General features: G+C 47.6%; 2 protein-coding genes across 3 annotated transcripts in view; both read right to left on the bottom strand.

Moving 5' to 3' along the window:
* Window positions 1-14272, bottom strand: part of rap1gds1 (RAP1, GTP-GDP dissociation stimulator 1) — a 23606-nt gene extending 9334 nt beyond the window's left edge. Inside the window, exons 1-5 of one of the 2 annotated variants that reach the window (XM_080859885.1) lie at window positions 13952-14272; window positions 10923-11033; window positions 9140-9262; window positions 7503-7628; window positions 2383-2529 (exon numbers count right to left, since the gene is read on the bottom strand). In XM_080859885.1, coding sequence (XP_080716011.1) covers window positions 2383-2529; window positions 7503-7628; window positions 9140-9262; window positions 10923-11033; window positions 13952-13955 — 511 coding nt within the window. In that variant the 5' untranslated portion in view covers window positions 13956-14272. The remainder of the gene's footprint in view (window positions 1-2382; window positions 2530-7502; window positions 7629-9139; window positions 9263-10922; window positions 11034-13951) is intronic. The other variant, XM_080859884.1, reaches the window with a different exon arrangement.
* A 1390-nt stretch (window positions 14273-15662) lies between these two features.
* LOC308382121 (coiled-coil domain-containing protein 149-like) overlaps window positions 15663-20000 on the bottom strand; it is a gene marked incomplete at both ends in the record, with an annotated part of 10365 nt that continues 6027 nt past the window's right edge. Inside the window, 5 exons of the mRNA XM_080859812.1 lie at window positions 15663-15785; window positions 16136-16152; window positions 16669-16745; window positions 17991-18135; window positions 19788-19860. Of these exons, the coding sequence (XP_080715938.1) occupies window positions 15663-15785; window positions 16136-16152; window positions 16669-16745; window positions 17991-18135; window positions 19788-19860 (435 nt within the window). The remainder of the gene's footprint in view (window positions 15786-16135; window positions 16153-16668; window positions 16746-17990; window positions 18136-19787; window positions 19861-20000) is intronic.

The raw sequence follows: 20000 nt of genomic DNA, 5'->3' as shown, positions 1-20000 counted from the left end.
AGAGGAGAAGGATTATAAGGAGAAGGAGGAAGAGGAGGATTATGAGGAGGAGGAGGATTCCGAGGATGAGGATGATTATGAGGAGGAGGAGGAAGAGGATTATGAGGAGGATTATGAGGTGGAGGAGGAGGAAGAGGATTATCTGGAGGAGGGAGAAGAGGATTGTGAGGAAGAGGAGGAGGATTAGGAGGTGGAGGATTATGAGGAGGAGGATTCCGAGGATGAGGATGATTATGAGGAGGAGGATTCCGAGGAGGAGGAAGAGGATTATCTGGAGGAGGAGCAATAAGAGGGAGCAGCATAATCCCAAAGTAGCCAGTACAACATCCTGGCAAGAAATCACCGGACCCCCTGGCAGCTACGGCCGCTCTGAGAATGAAATCACCAGATCACCGTACACACGGAGACACACACGGAGTAGGACTGCTGACATGTTTCTCTATGCTGTGATGAAATGTCAGATCAGATCAGGTCAGTGCTGTCAGGAGAAAGAAGACGGGCGAGTACTAGGGCTACCTAGAGGCTCACCAAACCCTTATTGTGTCCCGATGCCAAATGGGAGGACACATTAATAGTGAAGTGAGAATGATTTACAATCAGGCAGGATACTGGGCAGCCCCCTCTTTTGGTAGTACTGCTGGGAACAGAACAAGACAGGCGCCATCGTCTTCCCAGCACTCCATATCTAAAGGGGTGGGTGAGAGGTGGTGTGAGATGTGTGGGGTTAAAGGGCGTTGCTGTGGATAGCGTGGCGCTAACACAAACCCGAGAGTAAGGGGTGACAGAAAGAAGTGAAAAGAGAGAAATGCATAGAAGGGGTAGAGGGGCTAGAACGTCTACTAGACCCTCAGGATGAGCAGCAGCAACACACACACACTGGCTGGGCCCAAAGAGTTTACACACACACACACACCAACAATCAGCAACACACACACTGGCTGGGCCCAAAGAGTTTACACACACACACACCAACAATCAGCAACACACACACACACACCAACAATCAGCAACACACACACTGGCTGGGCCCAAAGAGTTTACACACACGCACCAACAATCAGCAACACACACACACAAACTGCCTCGGCCAAAAGAGTTCACACACACACACACACACACACACACACACACACACACACACACACACACACACACACACACACACACACACACACACACACACACACACACACACACACACACACACACACACACACACACACACACACACACACACACACAAATTTCCCACAAAGACAAAAATGCACATACAGTAGATGCCTTTCCTATATCTCTCTCTCTGTCACTCAAACACACACACACTGCACATTGATGTCTTTCCTTGTCCTCTCTCTCTGTCACACACACACACACACACACACACACACACACACACACACACAAACACACACACAGCTTGACACTGTGGTGAAGACACAGAAAGAAGTGGAGGAAATAACAGTGAATGCAGAATAGACATCTGGAGCAGAGAAGAGAGAAGAGCCAACCTTTCACCAGAACCCCCTAAAATCAGAGAGAGAGAGGGAGGAGAGAAAGAGAGAGATATATGAGAGAGGGAGAGAGAAAGAGAGAGGGAGATGTATGAGTGAGGGAGAGAGAAAGAGAGAGTGAGAGAGAGTGGAGAGAGAGTGAGGGAGGGGGAGAGATGTGTGAGAGAGATATGAGAGAGGGAGAGCAAAAGAGAGAGTGAGGTATTTGAGAGAGGGAGAGAGGAGCGAGAGAGAGAGGGAGAGAGGTTATAAGCGGTTATAAGAGGTTATAAAGCCTACATGGGAACTGACTTAGAAGACAAACAGACAGGGCTCAGCGGAAAGGCTCAGAAAGGACACGGAACATTGACGTGACGTGACGTGAGCGTTGAGTGACCTGAACACTGACTGGACCCGATCAGAGCTTGGGTTGGGGTTGGGGGGGGTGTGGGGTGTGGGGGGGGGGGGGGTTCTACAAGCCACCAGTAACATCATAAGAACCGTGACTACACAAGCAGTGCTGCAGAACCACAGTGGAAGAACAGCCACTGAAGGACCTAGAACAGGAGGTGGAAGGGGGTTGGAAACCTGGTGTCTAGTGTTTAACTGTGCAGCCCACATCACCACAGACCCAAGACACACTCACACACGGGAATCCAATGGGAGAAGTAGAGAAGTATCAATTAGCAAAACACAGAGTTTCATCATCTCAGATAGAAGGGGGGGGTATTACCATTGTCATTGCTATAGTTCGTCATTATAGAGAGAGGGGGGGGGGGGGCGGTATTATTGTCATTGCTATAGTTCAGATTTTTTTTTTTGGGGGGGGGGTTATACTACCATAATTTTAACAGTTCATCAGTTCAGAGGGGGGGGGGGGGGGGGGTATTACCATTGTCATTGCTATAGTTCATCAGCATGCCACACAAGACAGTCAAGAGCTTCCCGGTGGGGGGGTCTGTGCGCGGGGCAAGACTCTGAATGAGCTCATAGGCCGCCTGGGCCCCCCCTGCAGACTCCACCGCACTCCGGCCCTCCTCTGCAAAATAACACAGCAGGCAAGGACATGAGAATGCATGAAGAGAGAGATAGAGAGCGAGAGAGGGGGAGAGAGATAGAGAGAGAGAGAGAGAGAGAGAGAGAGAGAGAGAGAGATATGGAGGGAGAGAGAAGAAGGGGCGAGAGGAGTAGAGAGAGAGAGAAGTAAAGAGAGAGAGGGAGGGTGGAATAAAGAGAGGAGTAAAGAGAGAGAGAGAAGTAGAGAGAGAGAGGGAGGGTGGGGTAAAGAGAGAAGTAGCGAGAGAGAGAAGTAGAGAGAGAGAGGGAGGGTGGGGTAAAGAGAGGAGTAAAGAGAGAGAGAGAATTAGAGAGAGAGAGGGAGGGTGGGGTAAAGAGAGAAGTAGCGAGAGAGAGAAGTAGAGAGAGAGAGGGAGGGTGGGGTAAAGAGAGGAGTAAAGAGAGAGAGAGAAGTAAAGGTTGCTAAAGGGGTAAAATGACAAACCAGCCTAGAAATCAGGGAAAGAAAAAACACAAATCATGATAACACAACAATAAAACCCCAGGAAATAACAAAGCAACAATAACACTGGCAGAAGGGGGAAAACAACTGAATAATAATCATAATAATAAGAATAATAAGAATAATAATAATCATAATAATAATAATAAAAATAATCTTCATCCTCAGAAATAATGTCTCATAGCCGTGGGCAACTAGATGCAGAATCCACTCATTCACACACACACACACACACACACACACACACACACACACACACACACACACACACACACACACACACACACACACACACACACACACACACACACACACACTACTATTTGAGCCACGAGGTCACATGGCAGAGCACAGGAAGAACAGACAAACAAACAAAATCTCCCCCCAGTAGGGAAAGACTTGTCACCAGACACACACTCAGCCTCCTTTTAGGTACCAGCACCTACACACAGGCACTCATCAGAAAGACACAAACACCACAGCCAGATTCGCACACACACACGCACACGCACACGCACACGCACACACACACACACACACACACTCCCCCACAGAGACACAAACACCACAGCCAGCTTCACACACACACACACACCCCCCACAGGGACTCATTAGAAAGCAACCCTAACAAACTCACTGCGATAGCAAAGACAGCTGCACACACACATATATACATACACACACACACACACACACACACACACACACACACACACACACACACACACACACACACACACAGCAGCTGAGGAGGTGTTTAAAGCCTGTAGTTGTTTCCTGCAGTTATCCCACAGGGGAGCATGTGCAGACAACACAACCTCAATCTCAGCAGACGTGCAGGAGTGAGTGTGTGTGTGAGTGTGTGTGTGTGTGTGTGTGTGTGTGTAGTGTACGTCTGACTTATGAGACAGCATCTGAATGTGCCTTGTGTGAGCATGAAGCAGATCATTGCAATTTCATCCGCAGGACAACACTGGCTACTGCCACCACATCACTAAGCTCCTCTCTTCTTCATCGCTTCTTCATGCAATCTTTCTTGCTCTCACTTCTGTTCTTCATGCATTCTCTCTCTTCATGTCTTCTTCATGCATTCTCTCGCTCCCTCATCTCTTCTTCATGCATTCTCTCACTTCATGTCTTCTCTATGCATTCTTTCGCTTCATGTCTTCTTCATGCAGTCAAGTGGGTGGGTGTGTGTGTGTGTGTGTGGGGGGGGGGGTGTGTTTGGGTGTGTTCTGTGTGTTTTTCATCTCTGATTTTCCACTTCTCTTTCGCCTTCACTTTCTCTCCATCTCTCACCTTCTCTTTCGCTCTCTTTCCATCTCTCTCCTCCTCACTCTCTCTCTCACTCTCTCACTCCCTCACTGTCTCTCTCTCTCTCTCTCTCTCCCGCCTGCTCTCGCTCTCCCCTCTCCATCTCTCCATCTCTCTGCTCATTTCTCTCTCACACACTCACACACTCACACACTCACACACTCACACAACAAACATACCAGCCAGCAAGAATGCAGGAAATACCCCTCCTGTGCAACTCCATATATACAGCTTCTCCAAATAAAATCACACACACTCACACACTCACACACTCACACACTCACACAACAAACATACCAGCCAGCAAGAATGCAGGAAATACCCCTCCTGTGCAACTCCATATATACAGCTTCTCCAAATAAAATCACACACACTCACACACACACACAAACACACACGCACACTCCTGTACACACACACACACTGTGCACTGCGGGCAGGTCATATATCTCAATGTTGAGTCGTGTCTGGAGCCAGAGCAGGAAAAAGAGATTGAACACACTCACATAAAGCACACAGGACTGTGGTCTTTCACTGTCACACACTGTGGGTAAAGGGCTAGTCTTCACTCTAACACTGTGAGATCTGGACAGGAAGGCTGTGTGTGTGTGTGTGTGTGTGAGTGCAGGAACTCCATATCCTGTTCCTGCTCACATCATTGGGCTCGAGAGAAGGTTGAAAACTTCCTGGTGTCAGAGGTCACATGGAGAGGAAGTTGGGGAGCGAACATGGAAAAACTCCACATGCCTCTTTCCTGCCAGCTATTCCATTTCAATCTGACACTCAGGCGGGTTTGTTTTGTGGGGTTTGGGTTATAAGAGAGTCAGCCCACTGGGGTCACCTCACCTAGCCAGAGCAGAATAAATGCCAAGTGATTCTCCATCATATTGATAGTGGCGATGACGATTGACAAGATCATGACAGTGATTGATGTCACAACAAAGATGTGTCATCATGACCGCATCTCCGTCATGACAGCATCTTCATTATGGAGCTAGATGGTTTAAGGGTTATAGAGGATTATTAGGAGGGACCTGGATGGTAAAGGGTAAAAGAAGGTTATAAGAGGTTCATAGAGGTTTATAGAGGGTCATAGTGGTTTATAGAGGGTTATAGCGGGTCATAGAGGGTTATAGAGGATTATAAGAGGGACCTGGATGGTTAGCGGGTTATAGAGGGTTATAAGAGGGTTATAGAGAGTCATAGAGGGGCCTGGATGTTTAAAGGTTTATAGAAGGTTATCAGATGGTTATTAGATGGTTATAGAGAGTCATAGAGGGGCCTGGATGGTTAGAGGAGGAGGAAGAGACACATTTCACTGCTCCACTAGAGAGAAGAGTCCAGACCATTTATCAGCTGCTGTTGTGGCCTTGTGACACCAGACACTCCCCCCCCCCCCTCACACACACACACACACACACACACACACACACACACACACACACACACACACACACACACACTAAACTGGTGATTTAGATTATGCATCTGTGCATGGGTGGGGCGGGGCTTTAAGTGCAAGACAGACAGAGAGTGAGATGGAGACGGAGAGAGTGAGAGAAGGGGGGAGCATCTTGGTTCCCTTCCAAAAACACAACAGCAAAAAGAGAAAAGTAGAGGAAGAAATTTACAGAAAGCAGAAACCACGTTACAGTCAATCTGAAATAACGCAAACCACTTTACAGTCAACCAGAAACAACAAATCAATTCTTGCTGGACCAATCCTAAAACAACAGTCAGGTATACACAGGGGTGGGGCTGACGGGCCCAGAATGGACTTGTCTGGCCTTCAGTCCACACACACACACACACACACACACACACACACAGAGCTATACACACACAGCTTTATGGTGTGTCTCTCTCTCTCACTCATACACACACACGCTCAAGAGACCTCTCTCTGGCATGCTCATCCATGCGCGGACTGACGAGATCTATACATTCCTCAGTGTCCTTCTGGAACTCCTGAAGGCTCTGGAATCCTCCAGGCCAGCACACTGCACATTCCTATCGGCCAGCAGAATGAGTAACATCACTTTTCCCCCACGCACACGGGGATACTGCAGCGGAGTCTCCACTGAGAATGCCACCGCACTCCACAGATGCTTTCTCTCTCCACCTCTCCACTACTCCCTCTCCTCCTCCTCATATCTGCCTCTCTTCTCCTTCCCCCCTCTACACTTCCCTTCTCCTCCTCTCCTCCTCTCCACCTCCCCTCCCTCTCCTCCCCTCCCCTCCTGTAAACCTCCCCTCTACTCCTCTCCACCTCTCTACTTCACTGCTCGGTCTCCTCTCCTCCAACTCCTCATCTCTGCTTTCTTTTCCTCTCCTCCTCCTCATCTCTCCCTCTCCCTCTGCCGAGAATAACATGAAACTATTTTACCCGAACACTGCCGAGAATAACAACTATTTTTCTTCCACTGATAGAAAATACTGAGACCAGCCTGCACTTTCAGGAGAGAGTAAGGCACTGCCACAGCTGAGGTAGGGTTCTCTTCCCTAAAGAACACAGCTGAGGTAGGGTTCTCTTCCCTAAAGAACACAGCTGAGGTAGGGTTCTCTTCCCTAAAGAACACAGCTGAGGTAGGGTTCTCTTCTCTAAAGAACACGTTCTGATTCCACAGCTGAGGTAGGGTTCTCTTCTCTAAAGAACACGTTCTGATTCCACAGCTGAGGTAGGGTTCTCTACCCTAAAGAATGCGTTCTGACGCCACAGCATCCGACTAGGTCAAAGCACTGACTAAACTAAACAAATAGAAAAGAAATCGCTCACATGATGTCTTCTGCAAGTTCTTCTCTGACCATGTTCCTCCACTACCAAAACCATGCCCAGACCAGGCTGCACAAGGGGGATATCAGTACAGTGCGCTCATGGCGGAGACAGCAGTGGGCACCGGTTGCCAGGCGACCAGTAGGGCACGTTGAGACCGGGGGAGGTTGACAACGATGTCAATCAATGCCCGTAGTTCTTATGACTGTCAAGGTGGATGTTATGTAGTGTGTGTGTGTGTGTGTGTGTGTGTGTGTGTGTGTGTGTGTGTGTCAGCAGACGTCTTTTGCAGCAGGGTTGGCATTTGTGGCCTATATCTGATACCTCTGTTGTCCAAGCGTGACCATGTGAGTGTGTGAGTGTGTGAGATTGTGTGTGTGTGTGTGTGTGTGTGTGTGAGACTTACGGCTGTCATAGCAGATGTTGCCCAGGGCTCGTCCAGTCTGCAGCAGCACCTCCTGCTCCTTAGAGCTGAGCAGCTGCACCAGAGGAGGAATCAGACCAGCCTCCACACACACACCACGCATGAACTCTACAGAGAGAGAGAGAGAGCGAGAAAGGGTCAGTAACACACACACACACACACACACACACACACACACACACACACACACACACACACACACACACACACACACACACACACACACACTCCTTAGAGCTGAGCAGCTGCAGCAGAGAAGGAATCAGACCAGCCTCCACACACACCACGCATGAATTCTACAGAGAGAGAGAGAGATGGTCAGTAACACACCACACACACACACACACACACACACACACACACACACACACACACACACACACACACACACACACACACACACACACACACACACACACACACACACACACACACACACACACACACACACACACACACACACACACACACACACACACACACACACTCCTTAGAGCTGAGCAGCTGCAGCAGAGAAGGAATCAGACCAGCCTCCACACACACCACGCATGAATTCTACAGAGAGAGAGAGAGATGGTCAGTAACACACCACACACACACACACACACACACACACACACACACACACACACACACACACACACACACTCCTTAGAGCTGAGCATCTGCAGCAGAGAAGGAATCAGACCAGCCTCCACACACACCACGCATGAATTCTACAGAGAGAGAGAGAGATGGTCAGTAACACACCACACACACACACACACACACACACACTCCTTAGAGCTGAGCATCTGCAGCAGAGAAGGAATCAGACCAGCCTCCACACACACCACGCATGAATTCTACAGAGAGAGAGAGAGATGGTCAGTAACACACCACACACACACACACACACACACACACACACCACACACACACACACACAAACACACACAAATGTGCACAAACACTCACACAAAAACAAGCACACACACTCTGAGGAAAGAACTAGTCCAAATAAATCTGAGCAACCAAACAAACAGTTAAACTGGCAGAGTGACGAACACACACACACACACACACACACACACACACAGGTAGCAGATGATACACAGGAGGCGGTGAGGAAAAGAGGTTGAGAGAGAGAGAGAGAGAGATGGGGAGAGAAAGAGAGAGAGAGGGCGAGAGAGGAAGGGAGAGGCAGGGACGGCAGGAAGAGAAAGATGGAGACTCTTACAAAGAGATAGAGATAGCGAGAGAAGAGAAGAGATGAGAAGAGAGAAAGAGGGGGAAGTAGTTTAGTCCAGTCAGGCATGAAGTATGCTTTGGCCAGTGTGTGTGTGTGTGTGTGTGTGTGTGTGTGTGTGTGTGTGTGTGTGTGTGTGTGTGTGTGTATGTGTGTGTGTGTGACAAGCGAGGCGTGGGTCAGGCACAAAGTACACATTAGACCCGCCCTAGAGTGACTGACACCCCACTATTACTGCAGCCATGAGACAGGAGAGCGTGGGCCGGGCACTGGCCAGTGTGTGTGTGTGTGTGTGTGTGTGTGTGTGTGTGTGTGTGTCAGTATGTATTTATAACCTTAAATACTACCAGTCACACAGCCTGTCAGTGAAATCTGCTTGCAATGAACTCACCGTTCTTGGCCACCTCTGCGATGATGTTGGCCACTTTTGGGGTGCAGGGAGACGGGGAGCTCAGCAGGGCCGGGAGCTGAAGGAGAACCCCCACCTCCTGCATCTTCTCACTCGCCTCCACATCTGAGGGGGAGAGGGGGGAGGGAGAAAGGTGTCAACATTATTATCTATGTTATAATACAGACAGACCTCGGAGCTTTGTTATCATATCACTCCTTCTCAGGTGTCTCTCTCCCTCTCTTCCCTCATATCACTCCTTCTCAGGTGTCTCTCTCCCTCTCTTCCCTCATATCACTCCTTCTCAGGTGTCTCTCTCCCTCTCTTCCCTCATATCACTCCTTCTCAGGTGTCTCTCTCCCTCTCTTCCCTCATATCACTACTTCTCAGGTGTCTCTCTCCCTCTCTTAGCTCATATCACTCCTTCTCAGGTGTCTCTCTCCCTCTCTTCCCTCATATCACTCCTTCTCAGGTGTCTCTCTCCCTCTCTTCCCTAATATCACTCCTTCTCAGGTGTCTCTCTCCCTCTCTTAGCTCATATCACTCCTTCTCAGGAGTCCCTCTCGCTCTCTTCTCCCTCCCTCCCTCCCTCCCTCTGTGTAAGGTAGAGTCATGTGCTCCGTTGTCAGATATGACTGATCTGGGGTCAGGCAGTTTATCCAGTGCTGGATGAGTTGGGGTCGTGGCCTGTTGATCCACTGGCCTTTGGTAATGGCAGCCTAACACACTCCTGCCCGCAGCAGCCACTCATCACTTCAGCTGATGATGTGTGTAATCACCAGGTGCTGCCCTCTCCCCCTCTCTCTTTCTCTCTCTCTCACAGACACACACACACACACACACACAGACACACAGACACACAGACACACAGACACACACACACACACACACTGCCTTTTAAATGTCCACCGCCAGTGCACCCTTTAGAGGACAGTGACATTATGGAGTTCATTAAATATCCTGCAGCTCAGCAGCGGCTACGCTAGAGCTGGACCCACACAGCAACACACTACAGCTGGACCCACACAGCACCACACACTAGAACTGGACCCACACTAGAACATGACCCACACAGCACCACACTAGAACTGGACCCACACTAGAGCCTGACTAACACAGCACCACACACTAGAACTGGACCCACACTAGAGCCTGACCCACACAGCACCACACACTAGAACTGGGCCCACACTAGAACTGGACCCACACTAGAACATGACCCACACAGCACCACACTAGAACTGGACCCACACTAGAGCCTGACTAACACAGCACCACACACTAGAACTGGACCCACACTAGAGCCTGACCCACACAGCACCACACACTAGAGCCTGACCTACACAGCACCACACTAGAACTGGACCCACATGAGGGACACATGAGGCACACCTGAGGGACAGGTCTGAGATATATCCGAGTTAAATCAGCGGCAGGTCCGGCCAGACCAGACCCAGGCTACATCAGGGCCACTTCACACCACGCTGCTCACCACATGGGCACTTCATTCACTTACACTCATTTCAGCACTTCAGCAACATACAACAAGGCAGAATAGACAGAATAGACCTCTGGATGTGAATGTAAAGTGTGTCTGGTATGAGGAGGAAGTACAGGTGGATGAGGAGCTGCAGGTGAATGAGGAGGTACTGTACATGATGATGAATGGTGAGGGTTAGTGCTGAAAGGGTGAGGGGTGAGATTTGGGGAGGAGCGGTGTTTGGGGTCAGATGTGAGTGGTATTGAGAGGTGAGTTCGTAGTTGAGGGTGGAGAGTTGAGACTCACTGTTGTCAGCCAGGGCTTTGAGCAGGCAGTCTAGGCAGCCCTCCAGCGCGTCTGTGGAGCATCCTGCTGACGAGAGCTTCAGCGTCTTCAGCGCCTCACTCAGGTTGTCTGCTGAGGAGACGACACAAAACACACAAAAATAAACAAACAATACAAAACAGTAAACAAACATACTGACAAGCAACAGCCGCATTCTGCACATGCTGGTCTTTGTCTTTGATTTCCCGGCCTCTTCTCACCACCACAAGGCTAACCCTAAACATTAATATTAACCTCCAACACTAGCCTCAGCAATAGCCACTTCAGCTAAGGTAGGTCTACACAGTTATTTATGTTGGCTAATACCAACCTAAACACCAGTGCCCCTATATTAGGCTAACACCAACACCATAAAACTAGACATCTTATCTATGGCAGTCTCAACCCAAGGCACCTACACCAGTCACCAACACAAAGCAGTCACGAATCCAAAACATATTACATATCGACGCAATGCATCGGGTAGGCCTACAACTGATGATGGTTTGAGCAGGTGTCCGGCCCAAGTTAAATTGATGTAAAATAAAGGAATGGCTTTTAGCAGCAATGCGACGTACTTTAACATGGACAAAATCTTCATATTGGAATATTAATTATGTACACTGCAATTGTATAAGAACAGGGAACACGACATGGTGATACAACCATTTCTCACCTTCCTTAGTAACGCCACGGACCTTAACACACTGCATAGCCTTATGGCTCTGTGATATGGTCCAATGAGAAGACTAGATGTACACTCATCTGTGATATGGTCCAATGAAAAGACTACAGGTTCACTCTTCTGTGTTAGAGTCTTGTCTTGTCTTTTAAACACTAGGCTTGGCTAGCTTGGCCACACAGTGCAGGAGCCATGGGTGACTGGGTCTCTCTGTGAATGCACACACACACACACACACACACACACACACACACACACAGTAATGCTGAAGGGGCCATGGGTGACTGGGTTTCTCTGTGTGTGTGTGCGCTGGCCTACTGGGCCTGATGTTGGTTCTCTCTGTGGATCTGTGTGTGCGTGTGCGTGTGCGTGTGCGTGCGCGTGTGTGTGTGTGTTTGTGCGTGTGCATGTGGTGGCCTACTGGACCTGATGTTGCGGGCTGCTGCCCTTTGAATGGATGCATTCATGAGAGGATATTTCTAAAGATGTACAGCTCACAAAGACAGCGACACACTGCATGTGCAGCTGGGGAGAGAAGCCAACAGCTGAAGGGAGATTCACTTCACTTCTAGTCTATGCTGCTTTAGAAACCCAAGGCCTCACTCCAACAACAAGGACATGGCGAGAGAGACATCTCTATTCTTTCCAGAAGACTCCTTGGAGCCCAAACTTACAAGACATCTGTAAAGGGATTCTTCATAAAAGTCGGCTTATATGTCTAGCAACTCAGAGCCCTGAGGAACAAAGCCTTCACCAGATCAAAAGGTGAGAGACTGGAACAGGATAAAGATGGATCCAACAGTCTCCGTCCCCACCAACATACCTGGAGCCTCATTCTACGTGTACGGATCTTAGAACCCTCAAACACATCAGTGCATTTCCTTACATAGAACAGGCCTTAGATCCGATAAACACGTGCATTTCCATAACTAGAACAAGTCTTGAAATTACTTCTCAACTGCTTAACTAGAACAGCCTTGCTGTTCTCTGGGAAGTCCATGCAAACACACTCACACACTCACAAAATGAAGTATAGGCCTTGATTGAGGACAGATACACTTGCCCCAGCCCTAATCTCCCCAGGGTCCAGCAGTCTTCATGTGACAGCAAAGAATCAACAGCAGACAGCAGATGTGACTACAGAGTGAGACCCTGAGACCCCCCGCACAGACAGCAAGAGGGGAGCGCAGACAGAGACGAGTGTGTGTGTGTGTGTGTGTGCGTGTGGTTGGAGGTGTTAAGGAGCCTTTCAGAGGAATTTAATTCCATGCCAAATGACATACCTCAGATGCCTCTCCACACAAGTCTGTGTGTGTGAGTGTGTGTGTGCGCGTGTGTGTGGTGGCATACTACAGATGCCTCTCCACACAAGTGTGTGGATGACTGAAGGCAACTCTTCATATTTGCTTGGTAATCATATATGTGGGCTCTATAGAACCCTAAAAACACACTAGGAAATAAATCTTGGTCTTCACTAGGTTCAGGTGTGTGACATACCAACAGCTATATAATTTATTCCAAAATAAAGTCAGTTGATGACCCTGTTGCCTTTGAATAAACCAGGCATCCCTGTACGGTACAGGGAGTCGGAGTGACCTGTGTGTGTGTGTGTGTGCGTGTGTGTGTGTGTAGGGCGTGGGCGTGTGTCTGACCTGCTTTCTGCACACTCACGCCTGTGGGGAACAGACGCAGTTTTTTCTGCATATGGGGTCCGTCTACAGATGGCAAAACTCTATTTGAAATCTGTGTATATTACTTGGATTGCTGCGTAGCGTAGACATCCATTGATAATCTGGTAATTTAGATCGAAATGGGTTCTAAATGACTAGTCGGTGAGAAGGGGAGCACATTTCGCTGCGCATAGTGACCGGAGGATGAGGTGGAGGATAACAAAATTGACGGCTGCCTGCCACGGAAGCTTCTCTTCTGCCTCGTATTCACGAACACACACAAACTGGTGGTCATGCGGACAGACAATATTTAAAACACGTTCAGCGTTACATCATTGTACACAGACATAGTGCGCGCTGGTTACATAATGGAGCTCGACACCAACACAAGAACAGGCGAACCGTTAGACTGTTTTCACGCCCCTTACACCCCTGTCGTTAGGAGGGGATTCAATCACTACCGAAATACGTCTCCACAAGATCCGTCGGTAATGGTTGGACGCCCCAGCTAGCTCGCACTGGTTCGCGTGCGGCATACTGTGTCCTCCATGGCCATTAAGAACACACGCGTTTAACTCATTCAGACACATAGCAGTCTGCATTTTAAAATAAGACAGCGCCAATATATCACAAATAGGAAAAACATGCCGCATACTCACCCATTGGTGTATTTTAAGTTAAACGATCGGAGTGCTCCTAAACGTGGGTTAACCCGCCGCGCTGTCTTAACGTACGGATAAACGCAGGTATGTGCCGCTCAGGCGTCAGCTTGACCAGGTACGACAAAAAGCAAGGTTTGGGTTTAATAGACAGATATCCGGGCAAGGCCCTCCTTAACCCACGCCGCCCCGTCCCCGGCGGAAAAAAAAACCCTTTAACAAGCACCAACGGCGCACTTCCAAGCTTTCTCGTTCCAATGAAGGAACAAATGCTTGTCCAGTGGCTTTCAAACCCTGCACAACACAATGTGACTGTGCACGATTATCTAATGTCATCTATGGGGACAGATGCTCTTAGAAACCGTGAGACGACATCAAGTCTACAACAAAATTACTTCCTTCTCTTGCAGTAGCCGTCTGGTTGCATGGAAGAATCCCCGCCCCGCGACGAATCAATTGGTGCATGATCCCCACTCGATGTCCTGATACGACCGCTGATTGGCCAGGACAGTTGTCCTGTAGTCACGCAAAGCATGCTGTTGGGCTGTCTGAAAGTGAGGCTTTGATTGCTTTTTTATAAGCCTTCATTATAGTGACCAGTGGCCAGTCAAGAATGAGAGTAGGAAGCTCAAATCATGACAAGACAATGTATTCAAGAAACGTACACACACAACGCTGACATTATACCTCTTTCAAAAAACATCGACGCCTGTACACATTGGTATTACCACGCAAATTATTTAATGTTGATTTCCAAATACCTGTGATAAGTAGAAATTATCTTAGACACATAAAGTTGGTAATTTACTTGCGTTTACTGTATTTTTCCCTTACAGATGATTAAAGTGAAATATCGCTCCCTTGTGGGGACAATCGAACATTTCAGATCCCTCCAGTCCATCAATCAACAATTATATTTGACTAACCTCTCTCCGGTGAAATCTAATTAGTATTAATGAGTTCCTTCATTTTTTGCACAGATATAAAAGGAAAAAATAGATTATGACAACAGTGTTCATAGTGAAAGACAGTATTACAGAATTAGTATTTTTAAGTGTTACACACACATAATTCCTCACTCTCAAGGGTTACACACTTAACGATGGTCATCATGAGGTAGGCTCATCTGTTTAATAGCTGAGACTGAGGGTGGTTTGGCGTGTTTCTTGAGTGTCTGTGTCTGTATGAGAGAGAAAGGGAGTGTGTGTGTTTGTGTGTGTGTGTGTGTGTGTGTGTGTTTGTGTGTGTGTGTGTGTGTGTGTGTGTGAGAGAGAAAGTGTGTGTGTATTGGTGAGGTTAAATGTATGTGTGTGAACAGTGAGAATGGTAAAACATCTCTGCTAGACAACACCTTAGCAAGTGTCCATATCCTTGACCCCTCCTTCTGTGGGTGTGCCCAAATTATGAGCCCCTCCCCCAGTGGGCGTGCCCAAATGATGAGCTCCTCCTCTAGTGAGTGTATCCAAATGATGACCCCCTCCTACAATGGGTGTGTCCAAATTACAAGCCCCTCCCCCAGTGTGTGTGTCCAAATGATGAGCTCCGCCTCGGAGTATCTCTGTGACCACTTCTTCTTGACATTCCGGAGTTTCTAGAAAAGACCCCTCCGCCAGGCCTGTGCTAGGCCCCTCCTCTAATGGCTGACATCTGTCTGTGATGACATCCTCGAGTGGGCGTGTCTTTATGAAAGCCCCTCCCTTCTGCATGTTGCTCATTGGAGCTGCTCCGTGCTCCTGCCTGAATTCTGGCCCCTCCCCCTGACCCGGAGTGGAGCAAGCATCATCAGCCGACCCAGGTATCCATGGCGACCCTCCTTCACTTCCTTTTCTCTCCTCTGATAGCATGAGGACAGAAGATCGATGAGGCATGAATAATACCAACATTCATATAACACACATACACACACACACACACACACACACACACACACACACACACACAACATTTACACACACACACACACACACAACATTCACACACACACACACACACAACATTCACAGACACACACAACATTCACACACACACACACACACAATTCACACACACACACAACATTCACACTTACACACAACATTAACAAACACACACACATATAGACACAACATTCACACACACACACCCACACAACACACACACAAAACACACGCACACACACAACACACACTCACACACACACCTCACCTGTGATTGGCTGGTCTCTTGAGGAGAAGCAGGGCTGAGGTTGAAGGGGAGTAGTGGGGTGAAGGCTTTCACTCAAGATGATGTCATCTCTTCCTACCGTTATCCCTACACCAAACACATACATTTACATAAATACATACATTTATATAAACACACACATTACCAGTCTTAAGTTTGGACACACCTCATTCATTGTTTTTTCTTTAGTTGTTGAAATTTTCCGGATTGACTGACCTTCATGTTTTAAAGAATAACGATCATTTCTCTTTACTTTACTTGATTTTACTTTACATTGAATGAGAAGGTGTTTGACTGGTACTGTACATAAACATACAGATTTACATAAACACACATACTGTATATACATTAACACACACAGTTACATAAACACACATATCTATTCCATCACATAGATATACACAAAAGCAGACATGAACACATACAGACACGTACATTAACATAAACACACACACACACACACACACACACACACACACACACACACACACACACGCACACACACACAAACACACCTGGGAGACTCCAGAATCCAGAGACCTCCAGGGTCTTGAGCTTCTTCTCCAGCTCTGCTAAACGGTTTCCCAGAATCCTGTGTGTTAGGGGGTCAAGGGTCATTCTCAGCATTGCACGAAAGGCCAGATGCTTACATATGATGCTAGGCTACATCTAGCCCTAGAGTCTAGCTAATACTGTAGAGTCTAGCTAACAATCCCTGAAGCACTCACTCAAAAAGCTCTCCCAACATCTCCTATTACAGAAACAAATGATACACACCACAGACAGAGAGAGAGCATGAGTAAAGTCGTTGTTGGTTTGTTTGTGTTGATCAATAATAAAGCGATAAGTAAGCTAAGAGAGTGGAGAAGTGCAAAACTCATTAGTGTGTCTGTGATGCTGGATGAGAGAGTTACAGAGAGAGATATAGAGAGAGAGGTAGTTGTTGATGTGTCTCTGATGCTGGATGAGAGAGTGATAGAGAGAGATAGATAGAGAGAGAGAGATAAACAGGGGGTACTTGTTGGTGTGTCTGTGATGCTGGATAAGAGAGAGATAGAGAGAGAGGGAGAGAGAGAGACAGAGACAGGTTCTTGCTGGTGTGTCTGTGATGCTAGATGAGAGAGTAATAGAGAGAGGGAGAGAGAGAGAGACAGGTACTTGTTGGTGTGTCTGTGATGCTGGATGAGAGATAGACAGAGAGAGAGAGAGGGAGAGAGAGAGAGAAAGGTACTTGTTGGTGTCTCTGTGGTGCTGGATGAGAGACAGAGACAGAGAGAGATATATAGAGAGAGGTACTTGTTGATGTGTCTGTGATGCTAGATGAGAGAGTGATAGAGAGAGAGAGGGAGCGAGAGAGAGAGGTACTTGATGATGTGTCTGGTGCTGGATGAGAGACAGAGAGAGAGGGGGAGAGGGAGAGACAGATAGTTGTTGGTGTCTCTGTGGTGCTGGATGAGAGAGAAATAGAGAGAGAGGGAGAGGGAGAGAGACCGGTACTTGTTTGTGTGTCGGTGGTGCTGGATGAGAGAGTGATAGAGAGAGAGAGAGACAGAGAGAGGGAGAGAGAGAGAGAGAGACAGGTACTTGTTTGTGTGTCGGTGGTTCTGGATGAGAGAGTGATAGAGAGAGAGAGAGAGAGAGGGAGAGAGAGAGAGACAGGTACTTGTTGGTGTGTCTGTGATGCTGGATGAGAGAGTGATTGAGAGAGAGAGAGACAGAGAGAGGGAGAGAGAGAGAGAGACAGGTACTTGTTGGTGTGTCGGTGATGCTGGATGAGAGAGTGATAGAGAGAGAGAGAGAGACAGAGAGAGGGAGAGAGAGAGAGAGAGACAGGTACTTGTTGGTGTGTCGGTGGTGCTGGATGATCAGGGTCTTCTCCTGGATGTTCTCCAGCAGTGCAGATGCTACACTCTTCAGATCTCTGATTGACTGAGGAGTTGCCGGCAGACCACAACTACCTTCCTCACAGAGCAGCTCCTGTACTACACACACGCACAACACACACGCACAGAAACACGCACACAACACACACGCACACAACACACACACACACACACACACACACACACACACACACACACACACACACACACACACACACACACACACACACAGAGGGCATGTTTACCTCGGGTTAAATAACCAATATGTAATACATTTACTATAGTAAATCTTAAAATGAACATAATATGTCATCAGAGATTAAGGGAAACATGGTATATTGAATACTGGCATCTCCAACAACAACGCTACAGCCAATATTTTCTCTTTTTAAAATTCTGTTTGTGTTTTGGCCGGTGTGATTCTGCCCTTTGCCCATTTCTCCAGTACCATTTCTTTCGCCAGATACGAACACGAACGCAGTGTGCAACCGCCACGGAAGTAAGCAAACAAACTGGACCAACAGAGATGTTTGTTCTAAAAACCTGCATGACCAGAGATGTAGTAAAATGCAGGTAAATATTGGAGATTTATTTGATAGATGACGACAACTAAAAGCCCAGAAGGAATTCAAGCAGCGAGTATTTGAGAGCCAGTCAAGTGATCCCAAGTAAAGCTGGCTAAGGTGTATATATTGGCACAGGTGTCACTCAAACGCAGGTACAAGCCATTTTAAATACCCTATCATGATTTCATAATGGCCCAATTGAAGTCTATGGGAGAAATGTAATTTGTTTTCCTTTAATTTCTTAAAAAGAATAATGTTCAGAAAAAAGCAAGATACACTGCTGAAGTGTCCTTTGCAAGACCTACGCAAGTTTATGCGCTAAACGGTTCGAGCTGAATTAATTACAGAAGAAGAAGAATTACACTTTGCTTTGCATAACAGTGTTGTGTGTGTGTGTACGTATGGGCGGTGGAGATGTGTGTGTGCTAGTGTGTGTGTGTGTGTGTGTGTGTGTGTGTATGTGGGATGGCTCACAATCACTGATCTCACGGATTTCAGTCAAGGTAACCTGACAGGTATGCAGAACTGCACTCTGCCTCTTGTACCACTAGGACCTGCACCCTCTTCTCCTCTTTGTCCTCCTCTCCTCCTCCTTCTCTCCTCTAGCTCATCCTCTCCACCCTCTACCTCTTGTATCAGCGGCACCTGACCAGCCCTCACTGGGTTCACTTGACTCTGGTGAGGGCACCTCATAACTGAGATCTGCATCAGGCTGCAGCAAGGAAGAACAGTCGGCTACTACTCTAAAATAGATGTGAAATGATTTATAGGATGTGCTATTATTATCAGGGCCTGGAAAGAAGTAACTTATACTCCGGTGTGCAGCCAATTTTTGGAGCAGTGGGCTTGTTTTTGGGGATAACAGGCTTAGCTTAGGATAACGTTAATTTAAATACATATGAGCTGGTTTATAAATTTGAAAACAATAGAGACACTGCAAGCGTATCCTGATCTACTTATAGTGTAGGACTTGTCATGGCTTGCCATTGTCAAAGTTTAATGTCCAGTTTGTCCTGCGCTTGTTCGTGTCGGTTCAGTGTCCTCAACCTTGCAACCCACATAAGCTTCGGGGAGGAGGGGGAGGGGGAGGGGGAGGGGGAGACAACGCTTTCCAATATTTAGAATTTGGAATGCAGTACCGATTTTAAAGGTTGCTGTCCAGGATACATATTGCTACATGTTTACCTTGTCTTGTTGAGAGGACACCGCTGCCGGACTTCCCAGACTTCCCAGGGTTTTTCATCCGCTCCAGAGCAGTCTGTCACACACACACACACACACACACACACGGAGAGAGTGAGAGAGACATACAGACACATTTCCAGTTCCTCCAAATGAAGTAAAACAGCATCACTCAAATATATCAAATGTTCAAATGTAAGACCTTCAGTAAGATAG

Source organism: Sprattus sprattus (genome assembly GCF_963457725.1).
Source record: "Sprattus sprattus genome assembly, chromosome: 21".
NCBI classification, from domain to species: Eukaryota; Metazoa; Chordata; class Actinopteri; order Clupeiformes; family Clupeidae; genus Sprattus; species Sprattus sprattus.
The sequence above is the reverse complement of the archived record's forward strand: the minus strand, read 5'-3'. Positions and strand labels throughout refer to the sequence as shown.